The following is a 17,761-nucleotide window of genomic DNA, read 5'->3' as shown; positions in this document are numbered from 1 at the left end:
AAAATTATATCACTCTCTTAAATTCTCTTTTTCATACATAAAATTGAATAAATATAATTAAAAATATATATTTGTTACAATTTCAAATTTAAAAGAATAATAAAGTATGTAGCCTTATCTAAATTTTAAAAATCAAATCCATCTACAAAATAGTCCGTTAAAATTAAAATATCATTCTTATTATGATATAAAATTGGCAGGCTGTGAGTATATATATATAGAAAGAGTATAATTGTATTTTCACTCTTAATTTACTTTAAAATTGACAGGCTGTGAGTATATATATATAGAAAGAGTATAATTGTATTTTCACTCTTAATTTACTTTATCATTCTTATTATGATATAAAATTGACAGGCTGTGAGTATATATATATAGAAAGAGTATAATTGTATTTTCACTCTTAATTTACTTTGTAGGGTCACTAGAAGGAATTTTTTTTAACTACAAAATAGTTGAAGAAGCTTGCATAAAAATATAAAAGTAATAGAAATTCACGGTAAGTAATTACATCGCATATTATTAATGTAAATAATAGTAAGCAAACTATTTTTAAATTAACCCCTCCATACAAAAAAAACTGAGCCCCTTTTTAGAAATTATATATTAACGCCACTACCCGTTTCCAAATTAAAAAAACTACGTTTCTCACAATTATAGGAGCACTTATTGAAGCAGTCAGAACCAATAATTCTTTGGAAAATGAGCGACGCTTATATTACAAAAACATTACATAATTTTAGATATAATTTGAAAAATTAATTTGATTAGGAGAAAGCTTTCGAAATAGCTTTTCATGGTTGAGAAAATATTTTTTACCTTGATATCTCTTTATTAGTCCCTGCCATCTGGCATCCGGCAGGGACTATAGTAACCGTTCGGAGGGCACTTAGCATTAATTTGCAAGGTTTTTTAGCGTTATTTGCAGTTATATTCTAAAGTTTGGAGTTCAGCTTGCGTTCGCCATCTTATTTGGCCTCTTCCCGAGGCGGAAGAGGCCGGACCATAGCCTAAACTGGTATTTACGCACAATGAACTGGCCCTGACCGTCAGCGGTTTCCTCTTAATGCTAACATTAATTCGTTAATGTTTAATGTTAATTCGTATTATGTGCGAACAGGCATACATATGCTAAGGTTTGCTTGCTGTTTTGCAGGTGTCGGTTTGCTTGCTGTTTTGCAGGTGTCGGCCGTATGCTAAAGGGTTGCATGGCGGGAGGTGTCCGCCTACCGGCTCAGGAGAGTCCCCAATATCAACAGCTCCGTGCCCAAAACCCCGTTCGGTTCGCTCGTCTCCTACACAGGTCACACAGGGCACCAGTTTCATTCGCAGTTTCATTCTTCTGGTTTCTCTGTGAAGGGGTCAGGTCTCATGGCATGCTTTCATGTTTAATGGCAGATTGGAGCAGTGCAGGCTGTATCCAGGGATTCTTATTGCACAGCAGCTGAAGGTCCTGTCACTCGACTCTGGTACAGTTTCTTTCTCTATGCTTATGCTTCCTAAACAAATTGCGAACCTCACTTTTGGTTACTGTGTTTGAGGAACTTAACAACATAGCTTCTTGTATATAGGCTGGATGGATGTTTAAGCAACTTGGTCTCAGATTCCATTACAGTATAAGCATATATTCAAAATAGATGAGGATGCTCATTCTCATTATAGTTATACTGTATAGTGCCTTTGGAACAGACAAATATGAGCTAACACTATTCGTGCATGTTTGTGATGTGGATTCAGGCTTCATGATTTCGATAAACGGGCATTTGGGGATCGCACTGTTATGCTCTGTGACCAAGTACAGATACTTTCCTGTTTCATGCTGTTGCATATTGTTTGTTTTAGTCGTTTTGAGTAGTGAATGCTTAATTATCATATGTTGCATGGTCAGTGTGAGAAGGAGTTCCACGTTGGCTGTTTAAGAGAACGGGGCATGGCAGATTTAAAAGTAGGTCAAATCCTTATGTCTGAACTCCATATGAGAAATGCTACTCTTTTAACCAATTTAAGGATATTTTCATTGTAAATACTTTCTGTTTTATTTCTTTGATGCAAAGGATTGGTTTTTAATTAAGAATTCTGAGCAGTTTAGGTATCTGACAGAGTAGCGTTTTTGTTACTTTATTGTGTTAATCCTGATAGGGATTTTTATGTGCAACAGGAATTGCCAGAGGGTGAATGGTTCTGCTCCAATGATTGTACAAAAATTCATTCTGCACTGCAAAAATTGGTTTCACATGGACCAGAAAGCCTACCTTCTTTTATAACTGTTGAGCTGATGAAGAAGCGACGTGATAAGGGTCTGGAAGAAGTTTCTAGTGCCAATATATCCTGGCAGCTTCTTCATGCCAAAACAGGGGACCCTGACAGTAGGGTACTACTTTCAGAGGCTGCTGCTATCTTTGCTGTAAGTATGTTTGCCTGTTTATATATAATGAAGATTTTAAAAATTGGTTGATATGCCTAACTTGTTATGCTTTTGAGGCAGGAATGCTTTGATCCTATAATTGACACTGTGACAGGTCGAGATTTAATCCCTTCAATGGTCTACAGGTGATTGAGCCCCTTCCCATATATTTGTTTGTTGTAACGTCTTTCTAACAGGCTACCTTTGGATTTCAGTATGTATGTTTGATACTGGAAAGTCCTTCTTGCTGAAACTGTGCACTGGCATTTCTTCTGCAGTAAAAGCATGAAGGCTCAGGAATTTCGAGGGATGTATTGTGCAGTTTTGACAGCAGAGTAAGTGTTTTAAGAATTCCTTTTGGTGTTTTGAGATGCAGTGTTTTTAGTATCTGAAATATTCAATTCTAAAAGATTGATCAGTTTTGCTTATGAGTGATACTGAAATTATGATATTTTATTTCCTATAGGCTGTGGTGTATACCTAGTACTTATTTCACAAATATGTGATTTTTCTTATGTATTTGCAGCTCAGTAGTGATTTCAGCTGCAGTGTTTCGAATTTTTGGACGGCAAGTTGCAGAGTTACCACTTGTTGCTACTAGCCCGAGAAGTCAAGGACAGGTGACTGTTTGATCATGAGGGTTTATTTTGATCATGTTATTCTCAAATTTTCCTGTACACCCAACTTGGTTTAGAGATGAAAAACCTTTCCAATTACTACTTGTTTTGACATGAAGCTTATCCTGCTATTTTAGCGTAGTTCACTTTCTCCATTGCCTGTCTGTCCTTATTGGACTGTTTTCCACTTAGCCAAGAAATTTTTGGGATGCTTGTTTGTCTATGATTGAAATTAGTTATGCTGTCCGAATTTTTTGAATTTTTGTGACTTCATTGATACAATTCTGTTTGAATAATTATTTTGTTAGCAAACCATCATTGGCTAGAAAGAATTAGAATTTGTAACGGACAGAAAGAAAGCAGTATGAATGACAAGGGATAATTTTCTACAGGGTTATTTTCAGTCATTATTTTCATGTATTGAGAGGCTGCTTGGATTCTTGAATGTTGAAAATCTGGTGTTGCCTGCTGCGGAGGAAGCTGAGTCCATCTGGATAAGCAAATTTGGCTTCACAGAAATGTCAGAGGACAAGGTCTGTGCCAAACTATCACTTCCAATATCATGTAGTTGCCTTGCAAATTATCTTTGACGTCTAATCTAACTGTAACTATTTACTTGCAGTTTGATGAGTACAGGAAAGATCTACAGATCATGTCTTTCCAAGGCAATTCAAAGTTAGAGAAGCCATGTTCAAGGTTCAGCAGTGTTTGTGGTGCTCCAGACAAGGGTCTCTAGTGAACTCAATATCTCTGAATGATGACATTGGCACTGCTAGATGTTATGACATAGCGAGTTGGGATGCCATTTTTTTTTGGATATTTTGGATACTAATGGTCCAAAAATATGAAAAGGTTTGTGCAGACATTGATTTTAATTGCTCAAAAGAGCATACACCATATGGATCACGGCCTTCTAGTGGAGCCTTTACCTCTGTTGCACAGGAAAGCAGTGTGCTTTGACTGTATTCATGCAAACATTTATCTCATGAAGAGTTTACAGTATTGTGACCGGCAAGAAATTTGGCAAGCCATGAGGAATTCAATTGACGTAAATACAATGGGCAGGTTTAAGTACGAATATAATTGCATTGCATCTATTGATAATGTCAATCTAAGGGCAGAGACACAAACAAACAGCTCAAGTCACAGGGCTCAACCAGCATATGGTTGAACATAAATGGTCTTTTGGATTTGTACTTTTTCAACCTCTTCAATTGCTTGGTATGGTAATAGAAAATCTGTTTGTGGTCATGTGCCTTGTACCTTATTAACGCATATGGCATATGGTTGAAGATGCTCTGTGGGATTCGTACTTTTCCAAGATCTTTTTTCAATTGATTAGTACGATAATTTGTAATCTGCTTGTGCCTATATGCCTTGTGCTGTTTTCATAATTGAATTCCTAGCACATAGTCCAATGCCTGCTTTCATAAAAGTTGTCCTTCTAATTGATAAAATGCCTGTTAATAAGCACTGATTTCTTCAAATGTTGAGGAAGACAAGGTTTTCCAGGATCTAGAACATGAGCTAAGCGATGCTTCTCAGCAGGTAAGCAAGGAGCATTTATTCTTTTTTGTGTTTCTATTGTCCATGTATGCATAAGGTTCTTCTGTCTCTAATTCTTCATGCTGTTTTGAATCTGGTTCTTGGAAATGTTCTAATTTATATCTGCATGCCTGAACTGCAAATTTTCAATTATTTTAATAACATGTGAATTTGAATCTTACACAAAACTCTCTAAACTCTCTTGTTTTTCTTTGCAGTGAAACTGTCCCCTCACTATCCCACTGGCTCTTGCAAATCTAAGCTATAAAGAATGATTCAATCCGATTTCTTTCTGCCACATCTTCAAGGAACAGAGCTCTCAAGTGGACCTCCTATCTAGGAGGGGGATCTCCTTGCTCTTTGGACTGATTAGATGTCAATGCATTGATCAGGGATCATTCATCTCTCTATAGTTCATTTTGTTCTCTCTAAAAACAGAGATTGATCTGATCCTGCAACTGGAAAATGTTGTTGTAACTATTCGCAACTCTTATTTTGGACTCTTGTATCAGTTGAATTGACTTAATATCCACTTGAAACATTTTTTTTACACCCACTGCAAGAATACGCGGGATAATATATGTTATATGTTTATGGCTGGATACTGTTTTGATTCAACAGTGCCCATATATTGCTTTAATTTCTTTAATATAGGTTCAATAGACTTGGAAGTATTGCTCCAATTTATTTATGGCTCAATAGACTTGGAACTATTGAAATATTGCTTGCTTGAAGTTGCAACTGTCTCTTTAATTTCTTTAATATAGGTTCAATAGACTTGGAAGTATTGCTCCAATTTATTTATGGCTCAATAGACTTGGAACTATTGAAATATTGCTTGCTTGAAGTTGCAACTGTCTCTCCACTGCGCTATCTGCCCAGCTCCCTGTTCTTAACTTAATGCAGGGACTCGCTGCCTCGCAGCTGCCCTTGTTTTCTCTTCAATTTGGAAGGTTGACCCCTTTCATTTCCCCTTTTCATGTAAATAATATTTTTTTTAAAGTATAATAATGTGTGGTTTGATGGTAAGTCACATGAGTGAAGTTTTGAGACACTGAAGTTCAAACCTCATTGAGTACACTAACCTGCTATGGCATCAGATTCACCATATGATTAAAAAAAATTATTTTTTAAAGAGATTTTTCTCTTCTTACTTTAATTCGAGAAAGAAACATAGAGTATAATATATTTGAAGATAGATAACATAGGTAAGAAAGAGATATGTAGTGTATGATATTTCTAAGATAACAATATATAATTATATCCATTGACAAACTTTGAATATGACGAAATTTGAATTTGAGTAAAGAAATTATCATTATACCATCCTAACCACCTGAAAAAAATACTCAATTGACCCACTCATTCTTTCTGCTCTAGCTAGTTTATAAAGAAATCAAGCTGTCCTTTAATGGCAAATGATATCCACCTCACCTGCTCACCGATGTGGATCGGATCCATCTTCCATCAACAATACCATATTCAACTTCCCTGCATAACATACACCCACACCCACTCTTTCTTGCCAGATACCCACTACCCACTCTTTCTTGCCAGATACCCACTAAATAGCAGATTCAACGTACAGAGCTATGAAATAGGCGATTCAACGCACCGCACTACGCGACATCCATTCATTCTGTCTTCAATAGCCCGTAGATAACGAAATCAAGCTGTCTTTTAATGTCTAATGATATCCACCTCACCTGCTCACCGATGTGAATCGGATCCATCTTCTATCAACATAACATATTCAACTTCGCTGCATAACATACACCCACCCTTCCTTGACATGTAATATAAAAGTACTATGAGTCAACGAGTCCAAATAACTAGAGAATACGCTTTAATCCCGATTCCCTACGACTCAAGCAGGTCTCTTAAATAATAAGCTCAACCCGGAGAACTACGTGAGTTGCACATATTTTGCCTGCTATACCCGACAGAAAATGGAATCAAGTTGTCGTTTTATCAGCTAATGATACCCACCTCACCTGCTAACCAGTGAACTGGACACAACTTCAGTCAACAATAACATATTCCAATTTCCAACCTCCCATCATATTTCAAAAAAAATTAGGTATAGTTTTTTTAAAGTAAAAAATACAATTTTAAAATTGAAGTGTTAGATGATACATAGAGTGAATAACTTAAATTTGTAAATTGAAATGTATTTGGATTTCATATATATAAATTGTAATATTTCACAAGTTTAAATCATAAAAATTTGTTATATATAGATATATATGAAATTGATATCAATATAAATTATTTAATATAAATTTTCAAATTGTTTATTTAAATTCTATATTGAAATATTTTGAAATATATAAGATCTAAACACTTCTAATTACTTTATTTCAAAGGAATTCCATATTACCTTCATACTGGACTAAAAAGTTAGTATTTCCAACTCCAATTCAGATAATAAAATGTTAGTATTTCCAACTCCAATTCAGATAATCATCCTTGTGTAAATGAAGTATTATGTAAAATTAGATCACTAGTTAAAATCCCCACATATGCTATGAAAGATATAGCTGCTTAGAGGTTAGTATTTGTATTATGGACATGTGAGCATAAACGTAAACGATTTTCAAAATAATTTTTGTTCAAATTTCGGCTGAACGTTGGGTGGATGAGTTTGCCTCACGATCTACATTTGTTTGAGTGACATCATTTTGCATTGCATTACATGTAATAAGGCATCGATCTTTCCTTTTTCTAGTCCTTACGCCCGGATTACTCCAACGTGTATTCTGGAATCGAAACTCCTGTTTTTCAAAACGTTTGTTAACGTTTTTTTTCAACATATTCTATTTATCTTCACGAACTGCGCGACGCCAGATATTCCTGTGAAACGATATCTGGTGACTGTGTTCATGGCACTCAGGAACCTTACAACAGTTAAAAAAAATACATTCACTGACGTATGAATGATAGAAATAAATATATTTGCTGATACTGTAACTAATATTCTATTATTACAAACGTTCATGCATGTAATGCCAAATATACCATTGGTTACATCGTCGCCCATTTATAATATGTATTATGAATGTGCATGGTTATGTTATGCTGAATATAGCAGTCAAAAGATTTAAAAAAAACTTAAAATATAATAAATGAAATATAATTATAAATATAAAGTCATTAAAATATTAATTAGCAAGACTATAATAATAAAAATATAGATCTAATATTAATAATAATATTCATAAATATATAATCAGTATAATTATATTAAAATATTAATCTGATTGATATAGCTGAAAGCTTCATAAATATAACAACAAAATTAGATATTGCAACATGAAAAATGTTTTGTAAATATATGATTAACCATGTATAAAAAGGTTATGGGTCAACTTTAATTTGAGAAAAAAAAAGATATTACACATCTTATTTAAAATGGACCATTTTGTTAAATAAAATTTGCTTATATATAAATGAATGGTCTAAATAATGAGGAACTTATCATGGAGGAACTTATTAGAATTGGAATAATATCAAACCACTAGGAAATTAGTGGGTAGGGCTTGACACAAATCTAATTTTTTAAATTTATCAAAATTAATGGACCATTTTGCTAAATAAAATTTGTTGATATATAAATGAATGTTATAAATATTAGTGGGTAGGGCTTGACACAAATCTAATTTTTTAAATTTATGAAAATTAATGGACCTTGCTAAATAAAATTTGTTTATATATAAATGAATGTTATAAATAATATTGAGAAACTTATCATAGATGAGCTTATTAGAATTGGAATAGTATCAAATCCCTAGGAAATTGGTGGGCAGGGCGCCACTTGTCACGAACCTAAATTTTTAAATTTATTAGATTCACTGCCACCTAACAAACTTTGTAATACCATTCATAAGAATTAATACTAAGCATATGTTAAAAATGTTCCATTGAGAATCAATCTAGCCAACAATTAAGAAAGTAAAAAAAGTCAAATTCTCATCCACCTTAAGTTAAAATAAAAATCCTTCTACAAAAACCTAAATTCAATTATGACCACTTTTATTAATTAATATTATTATTTTTATTGTTAGTTAAATTTAATAACATTATTAATTAATATATATTTATAATAATTAATTGTTTTATAAATCTCATGGGTGAATACTAAAACCCCAAGGTATTATAAACCCAAGAGAATAATATTAAACCCTAGGATATGAACCCTTAGATTAATAAACCCAATGGATTGATATTATAAATACAAGGGAATAATAAACCCAAGGGACTAATATTGATACCTAGGGTCTAACATTATTCCCTAGGATTTATAATACCTCCGGTTTCACTATTAAACCCAAGGGATTATATACCCAAAATAGATAAACAATAAGATAAATATTATAAACTTTAAATAAAGATGGTTGACCATGGTTGACCATGATTATAAAACCAATGGATATTGAAATCTAGGTTTAATATTATAGACAACTTGAATGAATCGAAGGAGGCGACCAATTTTTTGAATGAGCATTCCAGCTTTGGAAAAACTAGAGAATATATTCTATGATTTTTCATGTAAGTCAACAGTTACTTTGTGGATCATAACTATCCTTTCTTTTACCAAATACCTTATCACAATCCCTTTCTAGACTACAATTCTTTCAAGCAGTTTGACTAAAATTTGTACAATATTTTGAATTTATTTACCTTTCATAAATGAGCAGTCAATAGACAACCTCTTTCGATGACCTGGGGCACTAGGAAGGGGTTGAATGGAGTTTAGGGTCCTACGGGGGGAAGGGGAAATCAAATAAAAGTTTAGATAGGGAGGAGAGGGAAAAAGAGAGATAGTAAGAACTCTAAGGAGGGGCACAAGGAGGGTGATTAGGATGCTAGAGAAGGATAACCCAACTTAACAATGAGTAGGGCACACCCAAAAAGACAAACATTAGAGGTAAGGGGTGAAATGGAATCTAGAAGCTGAAAAAGTTCAAATTAAGTCACAAAAAACACACCTCCTCAAATTAGAAGTTCCAAAGACGGAATAAATATCCAAAAGATGATTAATCCACAACTCCTGCAGAATGTTGATTGATAAATGCCTACACCTAAATGCTTGTGAAGAAAAAAAACTACAATTGAAACAAATCTTAGAATCCTTAGCTAATTTTGCAATGAACTAGGAGTAGTGCACCCTAGACTGAGTATTTTCCAATCACATGTCACAAAAATTTTCCATCTCAATGATGTCGCAACCAAAAAGTAGATGCCAAAATTCAACAATTTAGAAAAACAAACCCTAAAATAAAAGAAACAAAAATCACACTTCGAAGAATACCTCGAAGTGATTTTATCAATATTAGCTACTTATCGTTGATAGTATGCCACTTTCTTTAGCCCAAAATATTAGACATCATATTTACTCCATATTTATCAAATATTTATATAATCAATTTTTTAAATTTATTTCATTTTAATAAATATTTCATGAATAAAAAACTAAAATGTATTTAAAGTGATTTACACATATTCAAATTACATTTATATTTAAGAAAAGTAAAATTGTTAGATCAGAGATTTTTGTGATCCATAATGTAGATTTGGTGGAACAAACTAATGTGGTTCATCCTCACAACAAGGTGGAAAAAATCATACAATATTCATGAATAAATAGTAAGGATTCATGAAATGATGAAAACTAGCCATTGATTATTTGATAATATAAATTAGTTATAAAATCTATTTAATAATATAAATTTAGTTATCGATTCGTTCTAGGAGCACCAATTATATTAATATAGTTAAGCAATTTAATAAGGGGATAGGAAAAAGTTATTAATAAACATAGTTGTTACGATGTAATATTAGATCATAATAAAGTTTTAATGGGAGAAAGTGAATAAGTTATAAATATTAATAAAATAGTTATATAAGTTTAAATAATAATCGGGTTTAGTTTCACATATTAAAATGAATAGGGTCGAGAGAGGTCAAGCACATGTTTCAAAATATTCTACAAGGGAGATTGAAATTATTTACTATCATAGATTTTACTTATAAACTAATATTAAGAATACTCCATAAATTAATGAGGGTTAAGAGTAAGTTATAAAAACCATTGTTAGGAGTTTATAAATAACATCAAATAAGGTAGGGATCTAAATTAATAAGTATTATAAAGGGTAAGGAAACGATCCAAAAATTTCTATGTTAATGAAATCAAAAGGACCATAGTAATTTATTAAAGGGGCTAAAAAAGGACTTAAAACAAGGGAAAAGAAAGGGGGATAATATAAGTTAAAAACATATAAAGAGAAAAAGAGGGGAGTTAATTTATTATAATATAAAGTACTAAATAGCTAGAGAATAAAGTTAATTAATAGTAAGATAAAAATATAAAAAGGGAAGGATGAAAGAAAAAAATATAAAGAAGGGGGAAGAGACAAGAGGATCATAAGGAGAGGGCCGGAATCCAACTTCTACTCAGCTTCCAACCATCACATCCGTTGAGATTTCTAGCATGCCTCTCAATTTCAACAGTGGAAATCCCAATAGAGATGATGGTTGGAAGGTAAGTAAGATTCCAGCCCTTCCCTTATGATCCTCTTGTCTCTTCCCCATTCTTTATATTTTTTTCCTTAATCCACCTATTTTTATATTTTTATCTTACTATTGGTTAACTTTATTCTCTAGCTACTTAGTACTTTATATTATAGTAAATTCTCTCCCGTCTTTTTTTTTTATATTTTTTAGGTTATATTATCCCACTTTTTTTTCCTTGTATTAAGTCCCTTTTTACCCCTTTAATAAATTATTATGATCATTTTCATTTCATTAACATAGAACTTTTTGGAAAGGGTATTTATTGATTTGGATCCATACCTTATTTGGTATTATTTATAAACTCTTAACAATGGTTTTCATAACTTACTCTTAACCATCTTATTAATTTATGGAGTATTCTTAATATTAAGTTATAACTAAAATCTATTATAGTAAATAATTTTATCCCTTGTAAAATATTTTGAAACCCACGCTTGACCTCACTTTACCCTATTCGTTTTAATATGTGAAACTAAACCGGATTATTATTTAAAAGTATACAAGTATTTTATTAATACGTATAACTTATTCTCTCCCCCCTAAAAGTTTATTATAATCTAATATAACATCGTAATAACTTTTTCATATCCCCCTTATTAATTTGGTTAACTATATTACTATTATTGTTGCTCCTAGAACAACTATGTTTATTAATAACTTTTTCTTATCACCTTATTAATTTGCTTATCTATATTACTATTATTGGTGCTCTTAGAACTAAGTAAATTTATATTATTAAATATATTTTATAACTAATTTAGATTATCAAATAATTTATTTAAAATATTGAAATGAATTTATAAGTAAATTTATATTATTAAATAGATTTTATAACTGATTTAGATTATCAAATAATTTATTTTAAAAATTAAGTAATTTATTTTTAGTCTTTTTAGTTTCTCAGCGGCTAGTCTTCAATAGCTAGTTTTTAACGGCTACTTTTCATTACGTGACCCTAGACAATGATGCATCCTTACTATTTGTTCATGAAGTATGTATGATTTTTTCCACCTTGTCCTAATGATGAACCACATTATTTGGTTAAAAAAGTCGATCAAATCCTAAGTATGTGATTGATCCTTATCTAAAAATAAAATTATTATCAACATAGTGTTATTTTAGTATTTCAAAATATTTAATACAATTTATTTTTGTAATATTTTTCAATCAAATTTTAACCTTTAAAATATATGTATATGCTAATTGATATGTATCCGGCGGAAGAAATTGAGGTTAAATCTTGATTTGTTGTAGTTAAAATGGTTTTTTAACTGCATATTTGGATTCAGCACCCTGAAAAACCCCTGGGATGCTTTCATTGTGCAAAAACTAGCTATCAAACTTGCGATTCCAATAAATTCTTGCCGGATTTCGACCAGAAAAACCCGCCGGAAAGACTTTCAAAAAGTCGCGTTATAGACAACTGCTAAGAAAAATATGTATTTTAGTAAAATGAAAATGAAAAAAATTATTTATTTATTGGTTTTTTATATATACTAGAGGAATATTTGGCCATCTCGTACACACAGCGTAAATTCCAATCATTACCACTATAAACTCTAGGTGTGTATGTACACTTAATTCTGCAAAGACAGGTAAGTTGGGGAAGTTAAACACCAAACCTCCTTACACATAATACTTTATTTACAAGGGTATTGAAAATTAAGTTGGGGAAGTTAAACACCAAACCTCCTTACACATAATACTTTATTTACAAGGCTATTGAAAATTAAGCTAAATTGTACCATAAATTTTTTTGTGTCATAACTTTTTTAATTTATTTAAAATATAAAAATTATTTCATATTATTTTATACTTATATATTCCAATTTCCATTAATAAATAAATATTTAAAATTGAATTATTTATTTTAATTGAAATTAATAAAATGAATAGATAAAATATATACAATTAATAAATTATATATATATATATATATATATATATATATATATAACACATTAAAATGAAATAAAGGTATTATATATTATAAATTGTTAATTTGTCATTATTATTAGTTTTTTTTTAAATAATAGGGTAGTGGTGTTGGTTGTGGTTTTTATAAAATTACTTTTTTTTGAAAACATAACCCACTATGAAAAGTAATGAAATACTTTGCTTAATTAATAAAAGATTAATGGTCACACACAAGATTAAGAGAAACCATTTGCGTTGCATTCAATAAAAGGAGGAGTGGTGCCCTTGTTAAAGTACCTATGCCATGAAAATGAATCTTTTCATTTGTGTATGTTTTGACCATGTAGTTATAGGCTATATGAAAATTGAAGAAACACTCTCCCAAATGGATGTTCTCTCATGGTCTTTGAGGTATTCGCGAGGGTTGCAATATAGAGTTCAAAATTCATAATTTAAATTTCACATGGCTGGCCAGGGGTGCGTCTTAAAAAGAAAATTCACGACCGGATGCTCCATGGTTATCGATGTGATTGTAAGATGCTTTAAATTTATTTATGTTGATGGTCATAAAAAATCTAGGACGGTTGTATGCTCCATGTATGCATCATCCTGTTCACATGGTTTTTTTAATAATTATTTTTGGTAATTAATTCATATGTAGGTTTATACTTGTTTAAGTAAACAAAGACAAAGAGGTGGGCTAGAGCAGCCATGTAAGCCGGTTCCGGTAACCTACAATGGGGATAAGGGTTGCTAACTTGGAGGGAAGTTTTTCGTACCCTAACCAGTATGTTGGGTAATCCATTTCTGTTGTCGCCTCTGATCAAATTTCATATCAAAGCCAATGCAGTTGGCAATGGGATAGGTTGACAAATCACTAGCTTTGGCAGACGTTGTAGTAAGCATAATCTTCTCAACATCGGACCACCTGCTTTTCCTTTGCGTGTGGTCACAATTGCTAGAATATGTCTGGCAAGATGTATGAGGTGCCTACCTTAGCTACACTAATTTACATGACAAATATAATGTAAAAGGAAAATGTCATTAAATTGAGGAGACTAATATTATAAATCCAAGGTATATAAACCCTTGGATGACCATGATTTATACTGAACCTAAGGGATTAATATTATAAACCCTATGAATAATATTATACCCTAGTAATATGAACCCTATATGAATATACCCAATGGATTGATATTATAAATACTATGAATAATATTATACACTAGGAATATAAGTCGTTAGATTAATATATCCAAAAGGTTGATATTATAAATCAAAGGGAATAATAAACACAAGGGATTAATATTAATCCATAGGGTTTAATATTATTCCCAAGGGTTTATAATTCCTTGGGTTTTTAGTATTAAACCTAAGGGATACTACAAACCTGAGGAATTATAAACCCAACGGAATAATATTAAACTCAAGGAATTAATATTATAAACCCAAGGTATATAAACACTAAGATAAATATTACAAACCCTAAAATAGAGATAGTAGACCATGATTATAAACCTAATGGATATTAAATCCTAGGATTAATATTATAAAGATTATGAACAATATTATACCCTAGGAATATGAACCCTTGGACTAATAAACCTAAGGGATTGATATTATAAACCCAATATGGAAATAAAAAATGGTAACCCATGGTCATATTTATTTTAGGGTTTATAATATTTATCTTTGGGTTTATATACCTTGGGTTTATAATATTAATCCCTAAGCTTTGATATTATTCTCTTGGGTTTATATTTTATTTGGTTTTTAGTATTAATCCCTTGGGTTTATTATGCATTGGGTTAATATTATTCCCTTGGGTTTATAATACCTCGAGGTTTTAGTATTAATTCATTGGGTTTATAATATCAATCCCTTAGGTGTATTTATCTAAGTGTTAGTATTTCCAAGGTAGAATATTACTGATACGGTTTGTCATATTAATCATTTTATTTAATATAAATCCCTTGGGTTTATAATCATTGTCAAAGATGGTCAATTATGGTCCAATGTCAACAATGGTCTAATGTCAAAATATGACAAATATTGTCTCAATATGAAATTCTACCTCCATAAACCATGGTGAACCATGATTATTTTAACATTTATAATATTTAGCTTAGGGTTTATATACCTTGAATTTATAATATTAATCCCTTTCTTTTAGTATTATGCCCTTGGATTTATAATCCCTTGGGTTTTTAGTATTAATAACATTAGTTTATAAGATTAATCATTGGCTTTAATATATATCCCTAGGGTTGATAATCTTGGCCAACCATGGTCCAACGTCACATTCTCACAAATATTTTCTCAACATAAAAATTAACCATCATTTATATACATTGGGTTTATAATATTAATCCCCATGGTTTAATATTATTCCCTTGGGTTTATATTTTGTTGGGTTTTTTGTATTAATCTCTTAGGTTTATTAACCCTTGGGTTAATATTATTCACTTGGGTTTATAATCCCTTGGGATTTTAATATTAACCACTTGGGTTTATTATTCCCTTAGGTCTATAATATCGATCCCTTGTGTTTATTAATTAACAATAATTAATTAATAATAATTATACTAATTATTTAACAATAAGTTTAATATATTAAACCCAAAGGAGCAATAAAACCCCGGATTAATATCATAAACCAAAAGGACTAATAAACCTTTGGATTAATAATAAACGCTTTGAATAATATTATACCCTCAGTATATGAAGCATTATATTAATAGGCTAAATCATAGGATTAATATTATGAACCTTTAAATTAATGAAGCCAAGGGATTGATATGATAAAAGAAAGGGACTAATAAAATCTGAAACAAATATTATAAAGTCATAGTACTAATAAACACTATGAATAATATTATACCATACTAATACAAACCCTTTGATAAATAGAGTTAATGGATTGATATTATGACAACAAAGGACTAATAAACCCAAGCGATTAATACTAATCCATTGGTTTTGGGATTAGTGTTATTCCTTTGTCTTTATTAGTCTTTTAAGTTTATAATACCAATCTCTTAACTCTATTTATCTAAGGGTTCATATTGTTGGGGAACAATATTATTTATAGTGTTTATAGCATTAATCGTAGAATTTAATGCCTTGGGCTTTCAATATTAATCCCTTTCATTTAAAATCAATCTCATGATTTAATTTTATTCCATTGTTTTTATAATCCCTTGGTTTTATATTATTAATCACAAAGTTTATAAAAATAATCTTTTGTTGGATCGTAGGGGGTATTTTTAATCTTTTGTTGCGACTCTCTCATTTTGAGATTCAAAGGTTTAGCATACTTGCAATGATGCGCTCATGTCTTATATCCTCAGCATCATTTGCACGTTGATGGTAACTGAAACGTTTCGTGTTTGGGGGTGCTAGAACTAAACTTGATCCCTTTTCCTACGAATTTTATATCACATTATTCACTTCAAGGGTTATCAAATTCACAAGAGTATTTTTTCGTTCGTATTTTATTATAACATAACAAATTTTGCTAATTGTTCATTTATAACAAATGTTCGAGTTTGACAACCATTCTTGTTACTATATATTATGCCACGTGTTAAACCACAATTTTGAAGACAAATCCAACCAAATTTTTTATGCCACATCCATGTAGAGCCTCTACGAATCATTTGAAACATCTATTCAAATTCATTTGAAAAATCTATCCAAATTATTTCTTCCTAGCTTGATTTAATATATACAACCTTTCAATAAAACTCTACGATAGATATTAAATTATAGAAGTCTTTTGAACATAATGAATAACTAATATATATCTATATCATATATTTTTAATAAAAAATTATTAAATTAAAATTTATTATTATAATAATAAAGAAAAAGGAAAATAATAAATATTTCTTAAAATAAAATAAATAAATAATATTTGTTTTTAAATAATAAACCATTAAAGTCCAACATGACACATAGCCTAGAGTTTTTACTTAAACTTCAATTAGTACAACATTCTCTATTTTAATTTCACGATTATTGTTTAAGATTATTTTAATATCATCATTCTATTAATCTCGAGTTATACATGTGGAAGTCCACGTCGCTTCACAACCTACTCACTCATCATGATTCTTGCAACATATTCAAACCCTTTCTGTTGGTCAAAAGTGGAATTCTATGGATAGAGGTGCAACCATTTCTAAAGTACTCCCTTTGCCTCCAACACTAGTCAGCCCATTTGTCCAGTAGTTGGAAAACATAATATCTAGATCTTATCGATTCTGACAAGGAATGAGAAGAAATAGTGGACCAAAGATTGTTCTTTTCAATATTTAAAATAGCTAAATAAAGTACAATGAAAACACCAATAATAGATAATTAGAACAGAACTCCATTAAAATGAAGTAAAACTGAATTGTCTATAACAGCTAGCATACAACGCAATCAAATATGATGACACCTAACAGATAGTGAGATTAATATCTCAACATCCCCTCCCAATTTCTCTATTTGAAATTCCAATACATTTTTGCCCAATGGCTTTGTGAAAATATTTGCAAGTTGTTATTTGGAACCACAAAAAAGTAAGTACTATGTCCCCATCATTGACAAACTCATGGATGAAATGAAAACATGTGTCAATGTGCTTGTCTTTGTTGTATAAAACATGATCTTTTGTAAAGGAATCATTGAACTATTGTCAAAGTAAATAGCA

The 17,761-nt window shown here is 30.9% G+C and overlaps 1 protein-coding gene across 1 annotated transcript; it reads left to right on the top strand.

Annotated features, from left to right (window-relative positions):
* Positions 1-899: 899 nt before the first annotated feature.
* On the top strand, positions 900-4,272 carry LOC149239913 (increased DNA methylation 1-like; the record flags this gene model as incomplete). The annotated part of the gene is made up of 11 exons (XM_089370006.1): positions 900-1,018; positions 1,183-1,282; positions 1,399-1,469; positions 1,738-1,795; positions 1,889-1,945; positions 2,159-2,404; positions 2,486-2,550; positions 2,683-2,739; positions 2,931-3,024; positions 3,414-3,554; positions 3,644-4,272. Coding segments are annotated over 11 exons (1,122 nt in total), but the record flags the coding sequence as incomplete, so codon positions are not given.
* Positions 4,273-17,761: the final 13,489 nt, after the last annotated feature.

Source organism: Pinus tabuliformis, chromosome 8, assembly GCF_031772625.1.
Source record: "Pinus tabuliformis cultivar Carrire ecotype Pingquan chromosome 8, CPIR1, whole genome shotgun sequence".
In the NCBI taxonomy this organism is placed as follows: domain Eukaryota; kingdom Viridiplantae; phylum Streptophyta; class Pinopsida; order Pinales; family Pinaceae; genus Pinus; species Pinus tabuliformis.
Note: the sequence above shows the minus strand (reverse complement) of the source record. Positions and strands in the feature narration are given on the sequence as shown.